This window comes from Ruditapes philippinarum, unplaced genomic scaffold (genome assembly GCF_026571515.1).
Source record: "Ruditapes philippinarum isolate M1 unplaced genomic scaffold, ASM2657151v2 ctg883_1_1_1_1, whole genome shotgun sequence".
In the NCBI taxonomy this organism is placed as follows: Eukaryota; Metazoa; Mollusca; class Bivalvia; order Venerida; family Veneridae; genus Ruditapes; species Ruditapes philippinarum.
In genome coordinates this window covers 123,198-142,246 of record NW_026856024.1, presented here as the reverse complement: position 1 = coordinate 142,246, position 19,049 = coordinate 123,198, and the positions used below count along the sequence as shown (strand labels likewise).

Here is a 19,049-nt window from a genome sequence, read left to right as displayed (position 1 = left end):
TAGTTCGTAAATGTAACAAACAATTACCAATAATTAAAAGATTTTTTCATGTGTGCTAGGTCGTTATTTCATAATGCAAATTATAGTGCTTTTGATTACATTAAGGAGATTGTGAGAGTATTGTTGAAAATATTAACGTATGCATGTATGCATGCTCGATGTTACTGTGCTGAATTCTACGAACAATCGTGATTTTCGAGGTTACGTGATCGTAAAAAATGGCAGTGTTTTTTATTTTGTTTTAGGTTTTACTTATACAAATAAATCATGCCAATTATTTCTATGCATGTAACTTTATTTTAGAAATGTTTATCAAGAATCTGATGTGAAGAAGTGAGAATTTAGAATTCAGAAGTATCGCGCATGAATACATCCGCATACATTAGTTAATAACATATTATCAAGGCATCAAGGCTGGGTCAGGTGAGCGATCTTGGCCCTCTTGTTTTTAAAAGTATGTGTGTTTCCATTCTTCAATATTGTTATCGTGCGTCTTAAACATAAATAATTTTACTTTATTGTGCATCAACCTTATTACATTAAACAATTTTCTGTTTGTAACATGGTTGAACATGAATAAATACACAGATTTGAAAGTCAAATTATCAAAATGTTCTTTTGCTATACTTTTGTAATAAATAAATGAATTTACTTCATATTAAAATATAACATTCTCTAGGATACGTCCTTCTTGCATATAAAACTAAAATTGACATTGGCTTATTAATAACCTTTACATTGAAGTAATTTTTTGAATTTTCACTGATTTTTGCCATAAATGGCTGTAATTTTGTAATTGATACCTTCTAAAAAGTTGAACTGACATTGATCTTGAGCTTTAAATAACTTCATACTTGAACAAAACATCTTTTTCGACAAGACCATCTAACAGGTTGAACTGACCTTGAACATTCAATGACCTTGACCGTCAAAGTTATATTATTGTAATTTGCTTTAATTGTCATAACTTTTTCTGTACGGATTTGATTCATACTTAAACCAAACAAGACCAAACAAACACATAGAAAAAATAGATGTCAACTTGACCTTTAATTGACCGTCTAGGTAAAACCAATGAGTTTTCTCTTTTTTAGCATAAGTGGCCATTACTTTTTTATATAAAGATTAACTTCATATTTAGACAATGGTCCTGCAATATAAAACTTTCTTGTAAATCAAGCTCAAATTGATCTTAACTCATCCATGACCTTAAATTGAAGTTCAAAATTGAATTCTCACTGATTGTTGCTATAATTGTAAATAATTAATGAATAATCTTCATACTTGAGCAAAATAACCTTGCTGACAAGTCCTTCTAAAAGGATGAACTGACATGGCCTTTTAAATGACCTTGACCGTCATTAAAATTGTTGAATCTTGCTTCAGTTCTCGTAATTTTGTTATTTACGTACGGATTAAATTCATAAGAGAAAAGAACAACACTTTTGACCAGACGGACACTTTGAATACTTTTTATATGACATTGAGTTTTAAATGACCTTACCCGTCAAGGTCAATTATTAAATTTAGCTTATATATCTTTAAATTCGTCATTTATTTACGAAAATGAAACATTCTAGGACAAAACATAACACACTAGGACATCCTAATTACTAATGGTTTTGGGAAATCTCGAGTAGTTGTGGTTAAAGTCCAATTAGGACTTTAGCTTTGTATATATTTATTCATGCATTTCTGTTCAGTCATGTTTATTGCACTTATTTTGTTAGTCATTCTGTATAGTTTTTCTACGTTAACAACATCATTTTGGTCATTTCATTTTCATCTTTGCATAATATATTAGTATTTTTTATAGAAAACCTTGATAATCTTTGCATAATATATTAGAATTTTTATAGAAAACCTTGATAAATAATTTCCAATAAAAAATTCAAATTTGATCATTTTATTAATTATATATTATCTTTTCCTCGGTTAGTAATGCCAGACAAACAGCACAATTTCATGTGATATATACTTCCTAAATATCTATAAATTCATTGAAAAACTTTTAATACTCAACAATTGCCTATATGCTTTCAAATTCTCCCCGGCTTACTCATTTAAATATGCATAAGTATACTTATCGTATGCATTGTCCACTAGACAGCGGCAATATATTAAATTTAAATAAAATGCTTTTACTGATGCCTACCTGGTAAGGAAAGTAATTCCAATGCAAACAAGACTTACAAGACTTATAATGACATCTGTTTGTGTCACTACAGTAAAAAAACAATGAAATGAGATAAAAATATCAAAGCATGTACATTTTCTTTTTCACCTATAATGCTACTCATTTTCTACAAATATCAACAACTAATCATTGTTAGATATATTATAATGCTCATGTAAATAAGCCAAATCGACTTTATTTTTCAAAATGTCCGTAACATGTTTCGCGGCAAATGGTACATCATGTTATAACAAGAAAGGCATTGATGCAAAGCATCAAATGGCGTCCAAGCAAGAAATGCGGCAAGTGACGATAAACTAGTAGACATCTGATGACCAAATTTTATTTTAAACTTTTTAATGGTTAATTCGATTTTACCAGAATTGTACATGTATATCATAGATGATTGGGCGGACGAAAGACATTGTTCATCATGAACTTTGGTAGGCTTGCTAAAATTAAGAATAAGAAATAAATTTTCTTTGGAACATACAAAACATAGTAACAATGAACAAATTCTGTTTTTCATTATTGTTATTATATACAAACAGTACATACAAATAGTAACAAAAGAGAGAGACTAATATTGTAATATAACATGCATTGTTTTTCTATCAAATTAAGAAAATGGTTTCTTTTGATACCTTGGACTCAAGATACAGTTGCTATAATTTAAGTCTCAGATAAATACTGAAAGTAGAACACACACTAGGATGAAAACTTTAAGATGAATTTCAAAAAGACCAAATTCAGGATTTTTGTTACACGCGTTAACAAAAATAATGGTACATTTAAAATCATGAATAAGTTTGCATGGCATGTTGATATTTTGAAACATTATAGACGGAGAAGAAACTGTGACGTCACAAAGTTAAATGCAGTATCGGCGGAATTGTGTTCCCGCATGTTATCTTTGTCGTGGGATTTTGCGAGATTTGGTGCATCATGGGTAAAAGTAGCCGAAATACAGCCAAATTGAATTCAAGAAGGTACATCAACAAAAAAGACTAAGCATTTTCTACTTTTTTAAGACGCAATAGTTGTTTATTCTAAAACGTTCAAAACACACTTTTCCATACAAATATTTCTCCGATGAAAATCTATGTCGGCATACATATGTAAGCAATAATTCACGGATATGGCCGAAGGTTAACGAGAGCGCAAAAATCGGAGACAAGCGAGAAAACCCGATATTCACCAAAGCGGGTAAAGGATTGTGGATCTGAATATGACTATCGTCTACTTTCGGAGCTTCCTATTCGTTTTTATAGATCAGTGTTATTTATAAATAAAGAGCTATTGTTAATTTATTTATTGGGAGATCAATTTATTATTTTGTTGAATTGCACTGACCCACCAGTGTTCATACATTCTTATCAATAAACCCATAACACATCAGACAAAAGTTTCTGTGGTTAAAATGTATAAGTATTCGGTCAAACCAACATAAAACCGATTGCCTTCAAACAAAATAGAATCAACTTCTCATAGCAAAAATTCGGGAAATCAGGATCGATTTAAAGATGCATGAAGTGCAATCAGGGCCGTTAAAAGACAGGAGCTATTAATTCACTGGAAAGAACCTACGGAAAAGACAATTTCAAAATGGTGATACTATGATATAACAATTCGTAAAAATGGCCTTTTTTCGATAAATTTAAAAAAATGCAATTTATGGTTGAATATGTTTGCATTTCATTTCCAGAAAAACTCTCAAGTTCATTATTTATTGCCATAGCGGTTAATTAAACAATTTCTATAAATAGATTTTCACAATGTTAAGGTCATATCTATTTATAGCTTTGTTTCCCGGTCTCATTCATTAATATGACAAGCTGTGATCACCAAAGGGAAGACCAAAAGATAACTTTACATAATAGATATCGGAAGGAATAATCGCTTCCGAATTTATTTTTAGCTGTAAATCGAAGGGATTAATTTATAAAATTCGGAAACATTGACAAAAAAATAGAAAACACAAATAGCTCCGTGCCTGGCGGAGCGGAGCAGTAAAATTGGCAAATTGTGTAATATTGTTTTAATAACGGATTTAAAGCAATTTAGATGTTAAACAACTGAGGAAAGTAGCGCAGTAATGTAACATAAATGTAGCAAAATGTAAACAAGGTAGTATTTTGACTTCAGTACAAAATACTTATTCACTATAATTACAGCAATTGCCAAATAAGCAAAGAAAGCAAAAATAGTTTATCTTTATGGCAAATGAGTATTTTTTTAAAAATGTAACAAGGTAACAAAATAAAAAAAGTTTTGAAAAATAAAAATGAAAGCATTTTCGAGGCATGAATAGCCTTTAAAGAAAAAAACACTTATTCTAAGGCATACTATGCTTTGCTTTTAACATAAGGGACTCTCAGCTACTTAATGTCACTACCCTGACATTTATCTAAAAGAGACTGAAGGTAGTAATTCACACCACAAATAATTGTGTTAATGTAAGTCAAACTACTTAAGTTGTAGTTGTAAATCATTAATGACACAAATTAGAAAAAGTGACATTTCTAGTAATTAAAATGATTTGTAATGACTTTTTCGAATGTCATGTGTACTTGTGTTTTCTTAAAGATATAATAAAGTCAATATAAAATTAGTCTCAACTCTACCCTTAAATAAAACAACAACACAGTTTTGCATATCGAGAATTGATTATTGAGAAAACAACATGAAGAAGGCTAAAATACGCAAATTGTATGTATGTTACAATACTTAAATCATGATATATCAACAAATACATTAAATGTTACATTATATTTTATCAGTCGTTTGAAATTTAACAAACTTGATAAAATCCCAGACAATAACCGTATGCCGACAACCAAAGTTAACCACGAGCGAGCTGCGCAACCTTTCTGGAAGAATTACCTATAGGTTTGTGTTTAATAATACGTATTAACATTATAATCAGGCACATTTTTTACTGAAATGTCACATAATTTATACCTTTATCTACAGTAAAGATTATCGTGCTTCTATAAAGTATGTGAGAAATATGGAAAATGTGTGAAAAATACATTAGGGATATATTTATCAATACAAATTCATTAATATTTTCAAGTTATTCACTAACATTTAAAATCAATACAAATTCGTTATTAGCTTCAAGTTATTCACTAGCATTTAAAATTCCTATTGATTTGCTCATTTGAAAACAGTTCATTATTTTTCTTTGTGTCAATTTAGGTTTACAGGTGGAGGGGGTAAATTTACAATGATTTTTCCAGCCACAAAATGAAATCATTGTATTCTTAATATCCAGGATTGTTAATGCAGTTCATTCCTATCAACTGAAAAAAAAATAATGTTAAGGTTACTTTTTCTAGAATAGATAAAGTTTAAAACAGTCAGCAATTTATAACAGACATTTTTCTAAGAGTTAAAAGTATATAAAAAGTTACAATGTAATCATTTGTTTCTACGTGTCCCAAATAATAAATTTGATTGTATCCTCATATTTAGAAACACCTGACCTCGACTAATCATTTTACGTTGACATTGTTTTGAAGCCAAAGTGTATAGTTGTAATTCCGCCTAACCTAGATATTTAACAATTCAGAGTGCAAACCACACATCTAACTCCTCCCTAATATAATGCATTATTGAAATTAGGTACACTGGTTAGACGACAATTCAAGTTAGTACACATATACCAAAGTTAGAATAGCAGAAATTTGAAAAATACTACAATGTTATTGGACAAAAAATAATGTTGATCATTAATTATTGAAAAAAGGGTGTTGACGGTAGTTCGCGCTTGACAGTACCGTCAATGAATAGGCTATATCAAATTTTCAATTTTGAGCTTTCTTTAGGGATTCTTATCCTCTATTTGATTATTGACGGAAAACAAAAAGAAAGAAAAATCAAATGGATAAACAAAAGCAAACATCAACTCAACTTCATTTAACAAACACATTAAGTCTTTTAATCTTTTAATAGATTAGAGAATAAACAATTCGACTGTGAAATGAAATGTATTTTAAATCTTATTGGAAATGAATACATTCATTACGAGTATTTCTTTGATGGAATTCATTTTTGATTGATAACATCTCGTTCTTTTTCATTTTCATCTAGGCATGCAAGTGTCCATGCATGCGTACATGAACTTGTCTGGTATTAAATATTTAGATTTAATACTTCAATCGTTTATTTGAGCAAACTGAATAATTGGATAAAAAACTAAACTAATTATTTTAACAGCCTAGATGCAAGTTAATTTTAAGTGTGCAAATCATATTAAGCCATTTAATGAAAGAAAAAAACAACTAAAATACGTCTAAGTTCAAATTACAAAAGCAAAGATTTAAAAAATGAGATGCATTATTTTAACTAAAACTTATATTACATGACTCCTATCGTATATGTTAAAGTTTTGAACTTCTACTCCACTGTATTTCGCTTATATTGTACATATAACAATTAATGAAAATGACTACAAAAATGTATTGATTGCAAAAAAAACCCCATTAAATTAATGTCAACATACTGTCAAGTCACCGTTAAATTTCATTTCGAGAGCTTCATATGTTATTTTCCACACCCTTACTCTAACGATCTTCACCATTTCTTATGTTTGGATTCAGTTTAAACCGAGTCGAACGAAACGTCAAAGTTTCATCCCCTTTCTACCCATTGTAATGACCCGCATGTATATTTACTGCGTTTTTTTAATGCCGCTCTATTTTGTTGATTCATAACTTTCATTTTTTAAAACATTTGAATATATGCAATGCTTTACGATTTGGAAAGCCTTCCTTTCTTTCTTTGGATACCTACAACATCTGTTCGTAATAACTGATAAGATTACGATCTTTATCTCAGCATCCATATGTCTGTTTTACTAAGGTATTCTTAAGCTATCGGTTTTCTTGATCTTTAAAGGGTTCGATGTTAAACAAAGAACGACACCGCTGGCAATGTAGCTTAACTCTTAAGAGGAAATGGAAGACATTCTGAAACGCTTAAAATGAAAGATAAACCACAAACGGGAAACGTAAATCTTATAGAAATCTTTGCTGATTTATTTTAGCTTGTAAAGTTACAGTACTATAATTGTGTGAATTAACTGCTTCATAAATTAATGATTTACATCGTTTCTTTTGAAACACAGAACACAACATAGGGTAATTAGTATCAAGTGATCTGGAGATAATACGACAGAAAGGAAAAAAGTCAAATATTTAGTAAAAGTGTCATTAAGACAAGATAGAACAGACGTCATATGAAGTTCAAAAAACGCTCATACCAAAGAAGGTATTTAAAATGTAAAAAGATATCCATTCATGATGAATTATGTAGTACTGGCCATTAACAATGTTTACTATAGAAGTAGTCTTTACTCACTTAATGTTATTGCCGTGAAACAAAAATATTCGACAGAAGATTTTTGTTCCCAATATTATCTATCAATCAGTATCTATGTATTTTTATCATATATATGTTGTAAATGTTTATGGGCCGAAGGCCTAAAGACTTATCAATAAAATCTTGTAATCTTGAAATCTTGTCTGTTAGTGCTCACGTTTTTATTAAATAATTATTAATCCTATGTAACAAACTACAATTGGTTACTTTTATGTATTTAATATACGTTTAAAGGTGTTTCTGTCTACTTGAATTATTCTTATATTCTATAAAATATCATGAAATACTATCATTAAGACTGTAAATCCTTAATTTGAATTGGTGTATTGGATTTGTTCTCGGCATATCTGTTAGTCTGTTAGTACTCACGTCTTTATAAAAAAATTCAATGTTACAAACAAAATATGGTCATTTTTAACTATATAAAATGCGTTTAAAGACGTTTCTGACGGCATGAATCTTTCGTCTATTCTATTAAAATGTTTCATAAAATTATATCATTAAAAGTGTTAATTCTTAATTGGATTTGTTCTTTTTTTTAATTTGACTAAGTGCATTTGAAGTGTATTTTTTTTTATTATTAAAATAGGAAGATTGAGCTTCAAACAGAACAGAACAATGTTAGACAGCATTAGCCTGGCTATTTATTGATGGCAAAAGTTAGTTCCAGCACGGTAACGGTTATTATAAAAATGGTTTATAGTAACTGATTTTTCATCACTACATGCATAAAGACCCATACATGACATTGACTTAAACCTAAACATCCTTATCAACTTGTTATTTAGGAGTCCTGATGAAGCGACAAAGAAATTTATAATTATAAATGTAATTTTTCTTTACCATTCTAACACTGTTTATATGTTTGAACAATTTAGTATTATTGCCATTCTTAATAGATTTATAAAGAATTTACACATATAAACATAATCCGTGGTTGACTATATAGTGTATTATTAGCGTTTGTAGTTTTTAAATAATCATAAATATTTGTATAATCCCTAATAAAGCTACCACAAAGTTCTTTATGCAGTATTGTTTTTCCTGTAACAGTTTTAATTCAAATGCAATACAAAAGATATATTGTAAAATTATAAAGCAGTAGTATTTAATTATCGGTATTTGTTTTCTGCGGTGTGTCTTCATGACAAAAGGTACAAACACAGGTTGAGTACTATTTTAAGGCTAACAGATGTACTCAATTTTTCGCTGCAGGATCAATTCTGTTGACGAATTCATAAAAATTGGCACACGCGACATCAAGCAAATCAATTTTTATTCTTCAAAGGATAATAAGAAAGAAAAGGAATGGTGTCATTAAAAACAATATTGTATTTTAATCGTTTATGTCAAAATACTTTGTCAAATTAGCTGACTTATTAAAAAGTTAAACACATTTTGCCATTAAGGGTTTGCCTTTGAAATAAAAATTATTTATTCCCGTTGACGTATTGAAAAATAAATTAAGATAAAAATAATTTAAGCATGTTACTTATTTAAGATCACTAAAGTTATGTAGGCTTTTAATATTTAATTGTTTTTCCCCTGTCAATTGTATTCAAGTTAAACAGTTATTGAAAGGAAATGATATCGCAAATTTAAAGGACCGTAAAGCCCTAAAATGCTTTTATTTTCATATCTCAATGCTTTTTGGTGTCCTGTTAAAATCCCCCCCCACGAAAAAAGTTGGTACAGAAATAGTTATAAGTATATAAGTCGAAACAACATTCTGTTACCATTTGAGTACAATTATGACAAGTTATTTTACATGACACCCATTTTCTTCAGGTAACAAACCGTCACTTCAATGCAGTAACGTGTAACTCCTATTTAATTATATAAGGAGTTAACCCGTTACTGCACTAACCTATACCATTATTTAAACGTTGTTAACGTAAGTAATGCATGCCCTTTCTGAAGAAAGTGAATAAATCGGTACTGAGGCATAATGTGCCTTTAAAGCTATCGTGATATGTATACATTGTACATGTATATGAAAACGATATGGTAGTAAAAACCAATTACTTTTATTTAATCATTTACGTACATTGAGACCGTTAGCGTCAATAGGTTGATACATTGAAATAAAATGTCCATCTTACAAATATAATTTACATTCGTCTCATATAACATGCAATCCGCCTCAATGATATAGTTTGTTACAATACATTTTTTTCTGCATTTTTAAATCTTTGTTAAAGTATTCTCTTTGAAAGTGTTGTTATCATGGCAAATTACATCTTTTAAGTATATTAAACTATACTACACTTAAAACAGAAAGATATACAAAAGATTAATTTAAAAAATAAACTCGAAATTAATTAAAAATTGTATTTTTGTGCTATTTTTAAGAGTTACAACGCTTTTCAATTTTGGGTCATTTTTCACAATGAAAAGAATTATACTTGGAAGACGGAATAAGCGTAAGATTCTAAACACGCACACGAGGTTTTGGTCTCGACTTACATCAAATGAAGCTTTAATCTCAAAAATTATTTCCAGGCCCGTCATCTTGATAAACCTCATCGGAATCCCTTTGAATAATTGATGTGACATAACCTAGATCAAGGAGACTTATATAAATATATATTTTTTTAACGAAATAAGTCTTTAAAACAAGTCATCATAATCAATATATCTAAACTATCAATGCTTACAATGTAACCTTCACATTAAAAGATCAGATTAAATTGCAATTTGTATTTTAAAAAAGTCTGTTTTTTTTTCATTCCTATGCCCTATCAAAAGGGTTTTCATTGGCATATTCAGGTTGGTCACTACACATTTTGATAACAGTTTTGAATTTTATTGGACAAGTACAAAGCTGTCAGTCGTACATTGGACAAAGCATCTGGCATAATGTCTTCCTCATTTTACAATATTGATTTGATATAGATTTTTTGGATTCGGAAAATTAACTTGAGGCTTCAGGTATTGCTCGGACTCGGTAAATGAAAACGAGACTATATTGAGCACAATATGGATTTGATATGGATTGTTTGGACTCCAGAAAAGTAAACAAGCCTAAATTTATTTGATCTTTTCGAAGAATGATTTCTGTTGGAATATCATGTGACGCAAACACTGGATGTTTATTGGTTACAGTTGTGAACAAGAAAATAGATCAAAATCTGGAACATCCATAAACTACAAAACAGTAACTTCAGTTGTAATCGAATGTCTAAATTTATACGTCTTGATGTTTTTTTTCAAGTATTAAAGTAATGTATGATTGACAGCTTCAATTACAAATATGTTAAACTATGTAAAAATACAATTAAAAACATCATACAAGATAGGTTTGTTTTAACCTAAAGGTGTTTTTTTTTTCAATTACGAATTGCCTTGCCTTTATATTTCAATACTATCCTAATGCTCTGATATATTTATTCTTCTACATATTTATTATAAAATATATGAATTTTTAAATGTGCTTATAGACAGCTCACACTTTTAAGTTGTGTTATAGTCTGTGATTGAAAGTTAATTAAGTTAAACAGGTACAATCTGTTGCCACAAGCAGGCTTAATGTTGATTACAAAATCAGATCGTGATTCTGAACTATCGGATAATGAACTCATCTTTAAACATGTATTAAAATGTTTTGAAAGGTGAAGAAGCCAACATGCACTATCATAATAAAATATTTATAACCAATATATATAACATTCTCGTACTACAGGTTTCCAGTTTTCCGCAAAAATATCGGACAAAAAACTGTTTGAGGGACAAAATGCTTTGCAGAAGGTTTGTAAAATGTCACACAGTTTAATTGTAGTATCAGTCTCTTTTATCTGAATAATCATGAATATCTGATAATTATATGCCATTGCCTGTAACATATTTTGATCATATTTGCAGCAATTTTGTTGTTTTTCGATGTTCTGTCTGTGAATTTTGACATGTGCTTAATTTATGAATGGCAAAAATTCCTATCCCATAAAAATGTCCACCGGAATGAAACAATACGCTCGGGTGATCTAAACCGAAATAATGTATGTGAAATTTATTATGAATTCCTTGCTTATCTTCAATGTTCTAGATAAGTAAATTGGTATGATCTGATAAAGTTACATGTAAAACAAGTATTGTTCTAGAACAAACATTAATTATTTATAAATTATTGGAGTGACGTAAACACATCATTTTTTTCAGAACAGGAACTCCCCTTAGGTCCAGAAGCCTGAAACATAATATTTGAATTTCTAACATAGATCAGCACGGGCTCTTAAAGCAGAAAGACATGCAAAAGATAATGAAGAAATATACTAAGAAATTGTAAAATAATAGTTTTTGTGTTATTCTTAGCCCGATTTAAACCTTAAAAAACCGAGAAATAAATAAGGAGAAAGCGAATAATCTTAAATTCTGAAAACGAGTCATTGGTATAGACTTCCTATCATATGGATCATTAAACTAAAAAAATGCTTCAAGTCCATCGTGTCGAATTACCTAAGTGGAGTCCCTTTAAAGACCAGTCATACTCGTTTTCAATGCAAATTCTTAACCTGACAATGTTTAAATAACTTTATTATATGATCTAAATATAGCTTCAATCTCACTTGTCCAAACAGCAGTCAAAAGAACTTTTTTTTAGAATCATTTTCGATGGGTGTAGTATCATATTCACTGGCTCAATTAGACTTTCCCGGTCTAAAAATAGATTGAGACTCATATAAACTGACCATTTATCGTAGACTGTTAATTACGCCTGCTTATTAAAAGATAGTTGTTGCGTTTTATTCTTGGTTGTATATTTCTCGATATAAATATAATTACTTTACAATTATAGCTACAAGTCACACCTCAATGACAGGTATAAACTTGATTTACTTTTGTATGCGCAGCGTTCGGGCAGTTTTTGCACGCCTTACAAGAGCGTTTTTCTCCCCCCGCGCTTCAACGAAACAGGCAAACATTGTAAATGTATAAAGTTGTACTCTCTGTGATTATTTTTGAATTCTTATAGCCTATTCATATAATAACACAATTATTGACTAGTGTGCCATTCAATATGTCATTTGCCGGTGAATATCACATCTTATTCAATGGCACACTAGTCAATAATTGTATAATATTCTATGGGCGTCTATCTAAATTGAATTTATTTGTAATGATTGATTTATTTGTGTATTTTGAGACAGATACCAATTAGCTACAATGAATGGTCATAAAATTGCTTATACTGACTATGTTTCTATGTTTGCATCTAATCATGATTAGAATGTTGTTAAAATTAATTTCAAAATTTCGCCATTGTCATGCCTAATTGAACTGCTTAAGCCGGTGCTAGCGAGTGTCGATTTAACACATCTGTCCATTAACAAGGTCAAATGAACCTAGCCTGCGACTTTTTGAATTTTATCGTATTGAACGTTCTAAAAATTATTCATTTTTGACCATTTCAACAAAACTTGGATGCAATAGATAATTGGTGAAATTTAAATTGCAACTTAAGCAATATCTTCATCCATCCTAATTGAATTCTCAGCGTCATGTAAAAAATATTTGAAATTTACTATATTTAACTTTTGCCAAGAAAGAAGAAGAAAACGTTAAAATGCAAAAAAATGTTATTACATTGTCTTAGTATGACGAAATAGAATTATTGAGAAATTCTTCTTACTATTTACGAGATGAAATCAAACAATTATTTTACAATTCTTAAAAAATCGATCTAAATTGAACCGTTTTGTGCAAAGGAAATAATAGATAAAATAGCAAAATAAAAATAGCTACTTTTCTAATATTTTCACAAAACATGCAAAGTATTTCGGTGACTTAAATACATACATTGTATATCAATCATGTATTTGTTTTATTCTGAAGCTTTATTTAACACGAAAAGCGACATCCACGTCACACAGCCTAGAATTAATCTAATTCAAACTGAAATAAGGCTTACTTTTTATCTTGGTTCGTAAACAAATTTTCTAAACATGTAGAAAAAGGGTAGGGGAAGAAAATTAGAGCAACTCATTCAATGTCATATATATATATATATATATATATACACCTGAATATAACGTGTTTAATTTTTTTTTATCACATTAAATTAGTTCCTCTAATTTACTTCCCGTATATTTATATACGGGAAGAAAATATACAGGAAGTAATATGTTTTTTATCACATTGAATTAGTTCAAACACTGTTCAAAGGTTTAAATGATTAGACATTGTAAGAGAAACATACGTTGGCTTGAATAGTTGTGTGAAACAGTGCTTGCACTATGCAATGTTATATACATGCGCTAGTTGTTGAAATAACTTATATTATATTTTCAAGAATATAAAATAATATTATTTAAAATTCAGTGCGAAGTTTACAAATTTATATAGAAAACGAAAAAAGAAGACAGATTTACAGGAATAACAGGATTGAAACTTATTGCACAGGCCGAAGTAAATAAAGCAGATAATTTATCTAATTAGTTCCTAAGTTAAATTAAAAATTAAATAAATTCCTGTTTGGTGAACTACCAACACATATCAAAGATATCTGTCCCTACAAATACGTAAAATAATTAACAACTGTATAATTTTTATTAATTCAAAATATTGTAGGCACGTACTTACAATCTATCTTTAGGTCGGAAAAATCCTGATATGTTATTACAACCATCGGGTTGTGCAACAATAGTTCGGATCAGAAAAATAAAACACAATTTGACTGCTGCGACGCTAGTCATTCTCCTACAATAACATTAACAGTGAACACAGTGCCACCAATCTGGTCCTGTATTGTGTTTTATACCGGCGCTCGAATGTCTATCGAATGTTTATAATGAAAAGTCTAACCAAGCGATACATTATTGGAAATAGGGTTCTATATTTCTTGTATAGATTAAAATCTCTTTTGATTTTTTCAAAATTCTACTGTATTTTCTATACATCCTAATAAATATTTCTTATTCTAGGTTTTCAATTTGTGATTAACTGTGCTTCTTTTTAACTTAAAGTACAACTAGATTTATCAGTCAAAACGTCCTTGACAAGAACTAATTCAAATGTATATTTATCAATGGTAAGACTTTCTTGCAATGTTTTCACAAATATAGCTTTATCTCATTAACGAGCCAAAACCGTTTACTGCGTGCGTTCTATTTACATACATATATCACGTGTGTCGTTAATACGGCCAAAGCTGAAAACGGTTCTACAAATAAAGCATACACTTTTTTAGGATGTTTGTGAGTACATGCCAAGAATGAAATAAATGTCGCAACGTTTCTTTTTCAAAATATTAAATAATGCCCATATTTGTGATAGAAAAAAGCTACATGTACTATTCACTTAAATGTAGTAACCATATCATGAAATAACAAATGATCATTGTTTCTCACCAATCAGAGCTGTCTAAATGGATTAGAAAATGAACTAATTCATGAATTAGATTTTGATTCAAAAGATATCTTAAAAACGTGGATTAATGTACGAACGCCAGAATTTGTAAAAAAAATCCGGCATAAGGAAGACATCGGAGATTCAAATCACATCAAACATTAAAATCTGGAAAGAAAATGATCCGTCGGAAGCACTAAAAAATGTTTTTTTTTTGTCAAAATGTTACAACTTAAACATTTGCTATAAAATGTTTATGATTACGTTTAAGAATTGCAGAAAAGGACTCCTTAGAGGTTTTTTACATGACTGGACTTGACATATTTTTTCCGAGATTTGTGTATCAATTATATACGTTTGGACGTGCAAATTTTCAATTCAATACTTATCCGTTTTCAAAATTAACCAATTTTTATTATTCAAAATCACCCAAAAGATAAAACCGTAGCAACGTTAATATTTAAAACACGCTAAAATCACACAAAAAAATCGATATTCAATTTAATTCATTTTAATATCATACCTTGCGCCTTTTTTTACACAAACTATTTTTTAATGTCCTATTATAGTAAAGGTGACATAAAAAACCAAAATGAGCCGCGTCACGACAAAACCAACATAATGGGTTTGCGACCAGCATGGATCCAGACCAGCCTGCGCATCCGCGCAGTCTGATCAGGATCCATGTTGTTCGTTTACCAACCCTATTACAGGTAGAGAAACTGATAGCGAACAGCATGGATCCTGATCAGACTGCGCGGATGGTCTGGATCCATGCTGGTCGCAAACGCATTACGTTGGTTTTGTCGTGACGCGGCTCAAATTAATTACTAGTTTATTTGAAACAAATCAGTAACTGGGGCGGAATTGGTAAATCCTGTATTTGGGATGGATTTTCAACTCTCTGCTTTCTATTTTTCCTATAGATATGCTGTGCATGTGTTTTAAATATATATTGCATGTTGAATGCAATAAAATTATTTGAGTTTGAGTTTGAATTAGTTGATAATCGATTTCCATACTTCGTCTGTGAAAAGAAATCTTTCGGATTGATACATTAATTATAAGGTTATGAGAATCTATTTGATGGATTACATAATTGTTTGATAAGATCTCGTTCTTTACCTGAACGTCATATTCACTATATATAGCACGCATGTGTTCACCCACAGGGACATTTCTGGAATTTTATTTCAAACAGAAATTAATACTTCAATCGTTTATAAGAGCAAAGTGAATTATATAAGATAAAAATGAGACTAATTATTTTAACTGCCTAGATGCTCATAAGAAATAAGTTAATTTTAAGTATGCAAATCATATTAAATCATTAAGTAAATCATTTATCTGAAGAAAAATAAAACAAAAATAATCTTCTAAGCTCAAATTGCAAAAGCCGTAAAAATTCTTTTATTTTAACCAAAACTTAAATTACACTTCTTTTAATATAATTATGAGACATTTAAATACAGTACTGCTTTTCTGTTATATATCAAATGCAATACAGAAAGGTATATTGCAAAAAAAAAGACTGCAGTTATATTCATTTTTGCTGTTATTTGCATTTTCCGTGGTGCGTATACTTGACAAAATGTAAACGACAGGTGGAGTACTATTTCAATTTAACAAATGTACTCATATTTAGCTTCAGGATCAACCCTGTTGATAAATTCATTAAGATATATACGACTTTAAACAGAACAATTGTATACTTCAAAAGATAATGAGAAAGAAAATGAATGCTGTTATTAAAGACATAATTGTATTTTAATCTTTTATTATCAAATATTTTGTCGAATCAGCTGACTGATTAAAAAATTAAACAAACTTTGCAATAAAGTCGTTGCCCTTGTAATAAAAATGGAATATATTTTATACTTATTGATTTATAGAAACACTAAATTCAGATTTAAATTATATTAGCATATTTCTAATTTAAGATGTATCACTTATGTTTTTATTTTTTCAGTGTTTTTTTTTTTTGGTCAATTGTGGTCAAGTTTAACAGTTATTTAACGGATTTAATTTTGCAACTTTAAGATCGTAACGCCCTTAAATGCTTTTATTTTCATATCTCAGCTTTTTTAAATTTTTGTTGTCTTGTTAAAATCACACCCCCCCCCCAAAAAAAAAAAACAAATAAAAAAAGCCATTTATCTCTTGCATTCTGGAAGTAAGTACAGAAAAGTGATAAGTTTTATGTCAAAATACTACTTTGTTTACATTTTCCTACAATTATGACAAAATATTTTACATAACACCCCATTTTTTCAGGTAACAAACCGTCACTTCAAAGCAGTAATGTGTTAACTCCTTTTTAATTATTTAAGGAGTTAACCCGTTACTGCACTAAGGTGTCAAACATGCTCCTATACCATTATTTAACGTTGTTACGTAAGTTATGTGTGCCCTTTCTGAAGAAGGTGGAAAATCTATCTGAGGCATTTTGTGCCTCAAAAGCCTTCGTCATATGTATACATTGTATATGTATGTGAAAACGGTGACTTATATTTATGCAATTGGTAGTAAAACCAATTTGTGTAATTATTTTCGTACATAGGGACCGTTAGACTCCAAAGGCTGAAAATATTAGGTATCTCATAATAATGAAAAGCATTCGTCTCTTATTACATGGAATCCGCCTGAATGATATAAATTGTTACGAAACAGTAAGAAAGAATTTTTCTGTATTTATAAATCGCTGTTAAAGATTTCACTTTGACAGCGTTACAAGAAAAAGAACAACTTTTAGTTTGTTTTAGTTAATTTAGTTTGTCCTATAACATGATAGCGTATTGCCCTTTGTGACATTTAATTAAAATGGAAAGCCGTTTTTCAATTTCTGACAAATAAAATATGTAATATTCAACAAATGCCACATAAGTCTATACAAAATGTCATTTTACAAACAATACAATAATATCAAGTTAAACTAGATCGTATAAAGTTGTATGGTAGATTTTTTGTGCCTTTTAGGGGCGATAAGGGGAATGTTTAGGTCATATACAGAATAATTCAAGTAAATTTCCAAAAGGCCTAAAAGCATAAACTTTGAAGTTCAGACATAGATCTGCAGGGGCCCTTTAAATAGAAAGAGATGCAAAAGATTAATTTAAAAAATATACTCAAAAATTAATTGAAAATCGCATTTTTGTGGCATTCAGTTTATAGAGTTACAACTTTTTTCAATCTTGGATAATTTTTCACAATAAGTAGAATCACATTGTCAAGATGGAGTATGCGATTGATTTAAAATTTTGCACACGAGTTTTTGGTCTAGACCTACATGAAATGAAGCATTATTCTCAAAAAATTATTTCCAGTCCCGTCATCTTGACAAACCTCACACTGGAGTCACTTTAAATAATTGATTTGACATAAATAGATTAAGGAGTCTTATGAATAAATATTTTGAACGAAATAACTCTTGAAAACAGGTCATCATAATGCAAATATCTAAATTATCAATGCTTACAGTGTAACCATCATATAAAAAGATCAGAATAATTGCTATTTGTTTTTTCACAATGTCTGTTTTCCTTTCCTATGCGCTATAAATAGGATTTTCTTTGGTCATTACAAATTGTTGATTACAATATTGAACTACATTGGACGAGAACCAAACTGCCAGCCGTAGATTGGGCAAAGCATCAGGCATAATGACTTCTTCATTAATTTTTTAGTATAATTTTGATTTGATATTGATTTTATTATTTGGAAAATGAACTTGAGGCTTCACGTATTGCTCGGATTCGGTAATTTGAAAACGAGACTATATGGAGCACAATATGGATTTGATATGGATTGTTTGAACTTTAGAAAAGAAAACGAGGCTAAATTGATGTTTGGTACAAACATTGGAAATTTATTGGTTTATGTAATAGGGTGTGAACAATAAAATAAATCAAAATTTTAAACATCCATATACAAATCATTTATAACTTTAAAAAAAAGTAACATCAGTTGTTAACAAATATCAAAACAATACGTCTTGTATTCAAATATAAAAAATACATAGCATAGCCATGTATGCATTTATTTATATTGATAGTTGATTCTGACATTTTCTGTAACAGATAGTGTTATATATAAATGTGATCATTACATTTTCTAGGTATCTAATGATACAGATGTTGCTTCATCTATT

General features: G+C 29.5%; 1 protein-coding gene across 4 annotated transcripts in view; it reads right to left on the bottom strand.

The window, feature by feature from the left end:
• LOC132745153 (fibroblast growth factor receptor 2-like) overlaps positions 1-19,049 on the bottom strand; it is an 81,860-nt gene that overhangs the window by 28,905 nt on the left and 33,906 nt on the right. Inside the window, exon 1 of one of the 4 annotated variants that reach the window (XM_060733974.1) lies at positions 14,138-14,265. The exons of the other annotated variants lie outside the window; for them this stretch is intronic. Coding sequence (XP_060589957.1) covers positions 14,138-14,250 — 113 coding nt within the window. The 5' untranslated portion in view covers positions 14,251-14,265. Of the gene's footprint in view, positions 1-14,137; positions 14,266-19,049 lie in introns of those variants that run through there. 4 annotated transcript variants of the gene reach the window in all.